The sequence below is a fragment of the Pogona vitticeps genome, chromosome 9 (assembly GCF_051106095.1).
Source record: "Pogona vitticeps strain Pit_001003342236 chromosome 9, PviZW2.1, whole genome shotgun sequence".
Taxonomy (NCBI): domain Eukaryota; kingdom Metazoa; phylum Chordata; class Lepidosauria; order Squamata; family Agamidae; genus Pogona; species Pogona vitticeps.
Window position 1 is genome coordinate 18,834,203 of NC_135791.1, and position 10,519 is coordinate 18,844,721.

Sequence of the window (10,519 nt, forward strand, 5' to 3'; positions counted from 1 at the left end):
GTTGCAAACCCTTGCAAAGCAAACGGTGTTTGCAACCATTACTTTAAAAGATAGCCCCACAGGAGCAAGAGAGTAAGACACTGAGACTGGACACGGAGTTCAGCTTTGCCAGGAAACTGGGAAGGTTCATGTCTTACAAGCTGTTGTTGCTGTTTCTATTCCCTGCCCTCTGTGTACAAGCAAAGCAACAGAAGAGCATGGGGAAGGCGCCTTGACAGGTAACGTGGATTGGGCCCAGAGAGAATGGTGAGCAGCTAAGTGATAAGGAGGGAGGGAGCAGACGTAGGGGAAAAAGGGATCTGCCTTGGTGAGATCTTCTGACCCAAAACTTGATGCCAAGATCAAAAGTGGAGGTGATTTATGTGAAGTGCTGGTGCATTTTTTTATTTGTTTGCTTGCTTGCTTGCTTGCTTGCTTATTTATTCTTTTTCTCCTTTCTCCTTAAGAAGGACCCAAGGTAGCTTCCATCATTAAAAGACAATATTTAAAGCTAAAAGCAGTAAGGATAGAAATACTAAAAAGGATCAAACTTACAAATACCACACGAGAAGTCAGTAAACAAAAGCAACACCAAAACATATGAAAAGGAGCGAAGCACAACCATCTGTTTACAAACTGCACTCTGGCAGTCAACCATTCAAGGAAAGCTTGCTTGAAGAGCAAGGTCTTCTGCCTGATTGTGGAAGGGGAGAGCAAAGATAGAACCAGCCTGGCCTCCTGTGGGAGGGAGTTCCAAAGTCTGCGGGCATCCACAACCAAGGCCTTCTCCCCTGTCCCCACCAAACGGGCCTGTGAGCTTGGTGAATCTCAGAGAGAGAGAGAGGTGTCTCCAGAGTAGGCACATCATCGGAGACGTGGTCTTTGAGTTAGCTTGGACCCAATTTGTTTATAGAGTTTTATAGGTTATAATTGGCACTTTGAAGCATGCCTAGGAAAGGACCAGAAGATACGCAGAAATGTGAGAAACACTTCCCAAAGTATAGGAAAGTGTGTAGAGGGCTTGGAGCCATGCAACCAACACGAAGGGCAATCTGATTCGTCTTGCTCCAAACATGAGGCAGCCTGGCTGATGTGACATGGGGGGGAGCGGCGAGGTGGGGGGCACGCTAGGCGCTGGCAGCGATTGTTGCAGCTCGAGAGATGCTTGGTGGGACAGCGAACACAGGAAGCTGAGGCAGGAAGTCTGAGGCCACACAGCCGGAAGCCTCTGTTGTTTGCTGATAAGGGCTGCTTGATGGGGAGTTTGAGGCTCAGCCCTAGCCCTGCGAGGGCGGTGGGCTTTAAATAGCTCCCCCAACTTCTGTCATGAAGGACGGGGAGGAGGGGAAGGCTGGAGAGGGCGACTGGTGAAGAATGGGGACATGACTTCCTGTTTGGCCACTTGGAATCCCATGTATTGGGGACGAAGTAATCAGTCCGTTCCAGACCTCCAAGCGTCAGCTATTGTTTCCCTTTTTATCTAGAAAATGTACACACATACAGAGAGATTACAACAATAGCAAGACGAGGGACAGCAGGAAAGACCTGCTGGAGGAATCTCTCTGAAATATAAAATGGGGGCTCAATAAAAACAAGCCTGAAGCATACAATAGGGAGAAGCTATCTAAATTGTACATCTAGGCCAAGGGGCTTGCTCGGTGGCCCTCGCTATGTTTGGACTAAAGGTCCGTAATCATCTTATTTCCTGGCCAAGGGACTGGTCAGGAAAGGGATCTTGTTGTTGTATACCGTTCAGTGAAAAAATATATATATATTGACTCAGGATCTGGCTGCTGTGAAAAGCACAGATTCCATGGTGGGGATCATCAGGAAATGAGAATAAAGCTGCCTGTACAAGACAGGTGAGACTATATAACTGGAATAACGTATGTTTTGGTCATCATCCTTATGAAAGGGTATTATAGAGATGGAACACACAAAGAAGAGGGAAAGCAGAATGATCCGGGGAGAATCCTCTCTAAGGAAAGGTTACAAAGTTGAAGCCTTGTTTAAAAAAAAGACAATAAAGAAGTGGGACATGCATATAAAATGCATGGTGGGTGATTCAGAAGCCATGGCATGAACCTCTTATCTATCGTGCATGACAGGTTTTTGCTTGGATATGCAGAGTCTCTCTTTTACAACTTAGTATTTAAATATTTGTTTTTCAAAGGTCTTCAGAATTCTTCATTCTTCCCTTCCTCCCTTCCCTCTCTTTGATTTTCCTCGAACAGGGATATAATGCAAGAGCATTATCTTCTGAATTCCTGTGCAATTCCCTACAAGATAGCCATTGACTTGGATGGTTTCAAAACATAATAATGGAAATTTGTGGAGTGTAACAGAACCATTGCCAGCCAGTTGGGAGCACCCGGGACAATCTTCTGTGTCTCCCACCAGTTCTGGCCTGATGCATGGGCATTAGCCCTCCCTCTACGCCCCCCCCCCCAAATAAAAACGGAAGAAAAAGAGAAACGTAATGCTAAAGTCATAAAGATTTCAGTGGCCTCAAAATGTTGAGTTGCAAAGTCCCAGTTGCTCCACCTTAAGCCCTGGAAGGTAAAGTTCTCAACAACTAACAATCCTGGGGCCCTGGAAGCACTTACACGAGGGTGTTGCCATGCTTATTTCCTGCTTCTGGGTTTTCCAAAGTGGGAACTGAAAGCTGGACTTGATAAGCCTTTGACCTGACCCAGTAGAGCTCTTCCTATTCTTTGTACAATCATTAACACACAAAGAGTAATATGTTTTAACCACTCAGAGGAAAACTTTAGGCCCATCCTGACACATTAAAAGAGGATTATTATACCTGTCCTTATCAGTACTGCTCTCCCAGAAGCCAACGAAGGGCTAATGATTCCAGATCTAGGAAAGATTACAGTACTCGTTTGGACTACAACTCCCAGAATCCCCTTGCCAGCATGTTTGCAACATTAAAAAAAATCATACTACTGTATTCGATATAAACTCATCTGTCTAATCTACCATTCTAGGCGGTCAAATTTTTACTTTCTGGAATGATTCCTCTTTTTATCAACTGCAGTTAGAGGTTTAACAAGACAAATAAAGTCATCAGTCACCTCACCACATAGGGAGAAAGCTTCTCCTGCTGGACTTCTGCCTGTCACATTCAAGCACACATTAATAACATCAGCAAACTCTTAAACATTGGGTCTCCAGATGTTTTGGTCTGCAGCTCTGATAATATGTTACTATTGGCCAGGATGGGGTGGTGTTGGTGGGAGTTGAAGTAATAAACATCTGGAGGCCCAAAGCTTCCCTACTTTGGGAAAACAACCACCCACCAATCAAGTAGACCAAACAAGAGACTTTTCTTTTTTTGCCAAGAGTATTATTTATGGAATTCACTGTGGAAGTTGCCCAGTCTGCCTGAACACCTTAAAAAGGGGACTGCAAATCGAGGACAGATGTATTGATGGCTATTGGAAAGAGCAAAGCAACATGGACTGGCTACATGTTAGGCATTGCCGTGCCATGTTGAAAGGAATACCAACAAACAGAGAACTATCATGGGGCAGAATTATTGTCTGATGGACCGCCATGAGCTAACAAGAAGCTGGGCTAACCATATGCTCTTTGGTCTAATCCAGAAGGACTGTTCCCCAAAAGTGCTCCATCAAAAACAACGGTATGTTTTCTCGATCACTTTGAAATTAGTTTGTCACATTTAGTTCTTGGCATATATGCTCTGAAGGCTAAGCTTTTCTTCATGGCCTTCTGTCTCTTGCATATTAACACATTCTTCCTGAACCTGGTGTCTCGCAGACCTATTGAATGACATCTCCCATGCTGGCTGAGGATGATGGAAGCTGCAGCCCCATATACTGGAAGGCACATAGCCAGAGAAGTTTGTCTTAGGAGGTGATCTTGCTTAGCAATTTCTGCATACTAAAAATTCATCTATAGGGCTATTAAAGGCACAGCGGTAGTGGGTAAGGCCATTTATCTGATCAGTTGCCAACCGTACAGAAAATTATTTTTAAAAGGCTTCCTAAGTGTTATTTCTTGAAACAAAATAATTGTGTCTGTCCTCAGAGAAATACAAGAACCGATAGCTGTACCTTAGCTAGCTAGAGAGCAGCCTTATCAAACATTGCCAGAAAATTCATCATAAAAATAGAACTTGATGTCACTATTGTGGTAAAGAAGCCAGACTGGACATGCAGAATAACACTGTATCTAAAATTATGCCTGTTCCAGAGGATATAATAGAGCAGACATTAAAAGAAGTGCGATTCAGGATTTTATGGACGGCAGAGGAGAAAGAAGACACTCATTTAACTTGGAAAGATTGTGGAGGAGAATTAAGCGTTTCTTCAAATAGTCCCAAGAACAGTCAAGAAGGCCAAAGGCACTGTGCAGGCTTGCTTGGGACCCCATGGCAGTTTCCTAGGAATGGGGCGGATTTAGCCTCTCCATGGAGCTGGTCTCAACCGAGAACAGCTTTGTACTGTATTATATTTCTAAAAGCTACACTAGGCCAGCTCAAGTTAACACATCACTCCAAGCACTGATTCTGCTTCCCCACTGCCTATGGAGACGGGAACACAAAACCCCAAATGATTATGCATAATGACACAGATCTATTTTTCTCTGTGTGCATTTCTTTACGGTAAGGCTGTGGAGTAGGGCGAGCCAGAAACGTTTATCGCAATCAATCTGAAAGGATTAACACACACAAGCAAAACAAAATCAAAGCAAAACTCCATCCATTTCTCCAAACAAATTCTATATGGTTTAGAGTCGAAGGGGATTTGTTGACTAGCCAAGTTCAAAAAGCCTAGGGCTTCTGTCTACTTCAGTAGCTAGTTGAAAACCCTATTGAGAAACATTGGATGCCAGGAAAATAACAACAACCATAGGAAAAGTCATGCAGGATAAATCACAATTAAAATTGCAACAATAACAGCGGCTAAAACCTGAAAGGGAAAAACGAACTGACCTCTTGTGGCGGAGAATCTCTCCACTTTTTGGGGAGAATTTCCTGTGTCGCCAGTATTTTGCATCCATCTCTGAAATTTGAGGGTGTGGTAAGTCTCTATAGGAACGTTCTGCTCCCTGAGGGAGAGGGGTCTCTGCATCCATCATGGTGGGGATCCTAGTTACTTGTCAGTCCTTTTGGTCGGTCAGACTCTAGTGGAAGGGGCTCTTGACTTCAGATCTGAAGGCGTCTCTTGTGGTGGTTTGGTTTGGGTTTTTTAAGCTGAGAGACATCAACCGCCACGAAAGGGAAGGAAGAGGAAATTTTTTTGTACCAAAAGGAAAGAGCGGAGGGGGGCCCTGTTTCTGGAGCTGGGTGTGTATGAGAGAGAGAGAGAGAGAGGAACTGAACCAGCGACCAACACAGTGCAAGCTTGAGACAGAGAGAGAGAGAATGGGCTGAGCCCACAAAGCTGCAGGAACATCTCCAGAACTTACCTTGATGGAGCAATCCATCGCACGCGTCTACCTGTCGCTTTCCGGACTAGACCTCCATGGGCACTTTGCTGAGTTGCATTAGCAGGGGCTGTTCTTGCACGGGGGGCCGGATGAACGAGGCTTGTGTGTGTGTGCGTGTGTGTGTGTGTGTATGTGTGTCTAATTTTGGGAAGTGAAGTCACACAAACCGCTGAGGCTGGTTTCCTATTGGTGTGACCAAGCCTGCATGCTCCGAAACTTTAAAAAAAAATAGCATCGTTGGTTTGCAAGTGGCTTTTCTCTCCCTCTCTTCATATTGCCAACAGGGATAAGAAGTGAGGAGATCTTTAGATGAAAAGAGACATGGAGATTAATACAGAACTTTAGCAAGACAGTCACAGATTAGCAAGAAAAAATATTACTTGTTTTTTCTCCTAAGGCCATTTCGTATGAGTTTCAAGGCCATTTAGAAAATGTGATTGATAATCTTTACAGCTCTTCATGCAGGATCAAGAATGCTACTCTTGATTGTAAATCACAATCACCCAGAGTTTGGAAAAGTTACTTTTTTTGGAATACAATGTCTAGTGGAAAAGCAATCTGGTGAAATCTGGGAAATACAGTCCAAACACGAAATTTTTATAAGCTCTGAATGCACATCCTAGCCCTCTTCACCTTTAGACGTTGATTCAAACATGGCCATGTCTGTCAGCATGGTGCCTTCTTAATATAAGAGTGTGAACTCCCAGGAGAAGCAGAGCGATGTGCTTCTGGAAATAACTTTTCACCTAAGTAGTTTTGGAGTCCAGTTCCCCTTGACAGGAGCTAAACTTGTTGGTCCATAGGGTTCCTTCCAGCTCTACTGTTTGATGATGATGTTGATGATTGTTTTTAGTGTTTTTATCTTCATTTCTGTTTTTTAATGTATTTATTGTAAACCGCCCAGAGTAGTGGCTCAACACTCATGGGAGCAGCATATAAATTGATTGATTGATTGATTGAATGAATGAATGAATGAATGAATCAATGAATGAATGAATCAATGAATGAATGAATAAATAAATAAATAAATAAATAAATAAATAAATAAATAAATAAATAAATAAATAAGTGTTTTAAATTGCCCACATGTATATCAACAGCAATAATAACTAGCCATTTGTAAACTAATGTTTGTAAACTAATGTTTATAAATAGTTGCAAAAATAATGTATGTTTGTGTTTTTTCCCCTAACACTTAAAAAGCAAACGAACTTCAGCACATGTTTGTATGTTATTTTTAATGTACATTAGAATCTGGAGATGTAGCTGCTTTAAGCAGAATTATCTAATAGCCTGTTATTAGATCTGGCTGTTAGAATGATCTAATAGCTAGATATATCTATGGATAGATCTGGTCTCGGACATACAGATATTATTTGCTGTAGCTCATTGCCTTGCCTACTTCAGAGATGTGGACCTCTCTTCTGAGTAGCATGGCACTAGTCAATCATCAGAAAGACTACAATAGCTCCCAGAAGTCAACAGCCCACATACAGTTGCCATGCTTTAGGTATCAGCCTCCAGACTCAAATTTGGGGTCTGTTCTCCAGGTTTATGTTTTGGACCTGAAATCTCAGGGAATGGAATGCTGACAATCTTCATTCTTGTGGCTTCAGGACACACCATTTAGACATGTAAAGAAGCATCCTTGTCTTCTTCGTTTCCTTTAATGCATTAGAAGTTGCTACAGTGGACCCTCGACTTACAGACGGCTCGACTTACAGACTTTTCGAGTTGCAGACTTCTCTGGCTGCAAAATTTAGATTCGACTTGCAGCCAGAGAATCGACTTACAGACCAGAAAAAAACCAAAATGGAATAAAAATAGAATAAAAACCACTGGTTATGGGATTAATCAGTTTTCAATGCATTGTAGGTCAATGGAGATTCGACCTACAGATTTTTCGACTTGCAGCCACCATTCCAATACGGATTAATTCCTTAAGTAGAGGGTCCACTGTACTACTATAATACCTAGTTGCATTTTCCACACATTGGTCTTTAAAGTAATCAGTGAGCCTCAACCTTGTCTGCCGGTTACACGCTGTTGTGTGATTGTAGTTCTGTGACATCACAAGGACCTTGCCCAGGTCTCAAGCTTTTGTCACAAGATTGGGTGAGGGATTGTGAGTATTGTAGTCCAGAAACGTAACCGTACTAAGAGTGTGATCACACAGGGAAATAGATTGCAATCCGGGTTGCTTGCAGAGGGTCCTGCCTCACTGTGCCTTAGTGGCAGGACTGGCACATTGCACAAAATGCTGCTTGACTCTCAACATGGAACTGCAGCTGATCCAATAGAGGGGGCAATTTGTTGTATTTATTTTAATATTTTCCAAACTGCTATCTTTTTAGAATAGCTTGCCACAACGTTATCAGTGAAAAGCAAAAACGCAGTGCTCAGACAAGCCATCTAAAAATACAAAAGGAAAAAAGCAGACTTCTGCCAGGGCAAATTGGGTGGGTGAAAATGTATTAGAAAAAAAGGATAGATAAAAGTAAAAATGATATAATAAAATAAGTAATAATATAGTTCAAGATGAGAAAAATAATCAGGTGATGACAGGAGGAAAAGCCTGCCTAAAGAGCCAGGTCTTACGTTTGCTCTTAAAAACAGCCAGTGAGGGAGCCAGAGAGATCTCTGGAGGCAGAGTGTTCCGAAGGAAAGGGGCCATTGCCAAGAAGTCCCAGTTTCTTGTTCTTTCTCTCCGGGCCTCCCTCGGCATTAGGCCCCTCAGCCTCCTGTCCTGGCTAGAACGAATGATTCGGGTAGATCTAGCTGGAAGGAGATGTTCCGCTAGATGTTGAGGTTCTAAACCGTTTAGGTCTTTATATGTCAGCATTAACACTTTGAAATCAATGCGGAAAGGAATGGGCAGCCAATGCAAAGCAGCCAGAGTGGGGGAAATATATAATGATATTTTCTCGTCCCACTGAGAAGTCTGGCCACCACATTCTGCACCATTTAAAGCTTCCGCATCAATCTCAAAGGTAGCCCCACATAGCGCGCATTACAGTAGTCTAATCTCGAGACTACAGATACATGGACCAGAGTGGTGAGCGCCCCAACATCAAGATAGGGACACCGCTGGGCAATCCGCCAAAGATGGAAATAGGCGGAATGGACCATTGACGCCACATGGGTTTCCGTGGTAAGCGCTGGATCTAGATGGACCCCCCAAGCTGCAAACCTCACTCTTCGTGGTGAGAGCCACTCCCCCAAAGAGAAAGAGTTCCCCAAACCACCAATGGTGGGGCCACCCATCCTCAGGACCTCCGTCTTGTCCGGGTTCAGCCTCAGTCCATTCTCCTGCATCCATCGCGGTACGGCCTCCAGGCAGTGCATAGATATAAAATGATTAAATCTACGACAGAGATGCAAAATGGAGGCTCTCCCGTGCTAACGAGCTGCTACTCACCATTAACCTCTCCTGGCTAAGGCTGATGAGACATGGAGTTCAGGACACAGATTCTCTAATCATGTAACCTGACGTATTTTAGTCTCAAATTCACTCAGTAAAGAGCAAACTTCATGGAAATCATCATCATCTTAGAACTTCAGACCTGGAAAGGATCCTACGGATCATTGACTCCAGCCCTTGTTAAGGAGGCACAGTGAGGAATTTAACTCTCTCAACCTCTGCCTTCACAGCCAGAGACGTAAACCACTGAGCTATCCAGCAGTCAATGGGACTGCCTAAGTAGCCATGTATTAGATGCTGCTGTAAATTGCTTTCTTATTTCAGTCCAGGTAAAGCGGGACATGACACAGAGGAATAAATGGTATCTCCTGACTCATCCATCCCAAGAAGACACAGAGCCAGGTAAGTTATTTTGGCATGTGAACAACAACAACAACAATAACGTTCCTTTCCTCCATCTTTTCTTTACATATGTGTTGAGTTATTCTTCAGCAGTCAATGCAGTGAGCTTACTCTAGCTGAGATTAGCTGTAGGAGGTTGACCTGCAAAATTAACCATTTGCTTCTTTTCCAAGCTGCCTCAAATCTTTCCCCTAAGGCAGCTGCCACACCTTTCCAACCGGTTGCTGTGCCTGAATGCGCCTTGTGTGTGGAAGTGCATCCACATCACTGCAAAAGGAAGAGAATAGGAATCACCCTTCTGCACGGGAGGGCATATGATGCCCGGAACAGAATTTGGAGAAGCTATTTTGTCTGCAATTCCCGGAATGCCTCTCATCCAAATGGCCAGCAGCTGAGGCTGGCCACGAGACCCTGAGAATTATAGTCCAAAAATCAGGTTCTCTTCTAAGCTGAGTTCACTGCTGATGCAGAACGAAGAGGCTCCTGTCGTTGGAGACCTGCTTCTGGAGAGTGCGTACAAGGAGATTGCTCAGCTTTTCGGCTCAGTCATAGAAAAATATCTGCCTTGCCGCTGAAAGAGTCCTGCTCTTTTCTTTCTACTCAGCTCAGTTGCACCTGGGTTGCGCTTTGCGGAGAAGCTTGGGGCCCTGCGGTTTCCGGGCTGTGTTGTTCATTTCTTGCCTCAGTGCTAGGGCCGTTGCACAATCTCACAATGTTCTTTCAGGCTGATGTACCCAGGCCGAGGGAAGGGGCTGAGCCTGGAAAGAGGGAGTGAGGGCTTTTTAAAGCATTCTGTCTCCTCTCCCTTTTGAGTGGACCTCCAAGACTTCTGTGCTGATCAGTAGGGCAGTTAACAGAAAGATGCTGTGGAGTTGGGAAGGCTGTACATCCACATTTCAACCTGTAAGCATGGGATAAAGGTTTGGAGATGGTGGGAAGCAGGTCTCCAGTGGTCCCATCTAGGGCAGCGGTTCCCAACCCTGGGTCCCCAGATGTTCTTGGCCTACAACTCCCAGAAATTCTGGCCAGCATAGCTAGTGGTGAAGGCTTCTGGGAGTTATAGTCCAAGAACATCTGGAGACCCAAGGTTGGGAACCACTGATCTCGGATGAATCAAGCAGTGGGGCTCCAGCTGAGGAGGGGCAGCAACAGCTCTTGGGACGGGAGATTTTCTTGTGCTTTCTTCCCCAATCTGAAGCCCTTTCAACATCTGTGGGTTTGTGGTTTAAGGCTGTTTAAGTACAAGGGGGCTGGTCT

General features: G+C 44.1%; 1 protein-coding gene across 3 annotated transcripts in view; it reads right to left on the reverse strand.

The window, feature by feature from the left end:
• LOC110089096 (retroviral integration site protein Fli-1 homolog) overlaps nucleotides 1–5,573 on the reverse strand; it is a 38,934-nt gene extending 33,361 nt beyond the window's left edge. For all 3 annotated transcript variants that reach the window (XM_020811910.3, XM_020811909.3, XM_020811908.3), the window contains exon 1: nucleotides 5,419–5,573. In XM_020811910.3, the coding sequence (XP_020667569.3) occupies nucleotides 5,419–5,436 (18 nt within the window). In that variant the 5' untranslated portion in view covers nucleotides 5,437–5,573. The remainder of the gene's footprint in view (nucleotides 1–5,418) is intronic.
• Between the last annotated feature and the right edge of the window lie 4,946 nt (nucleotides 5,574–10,519).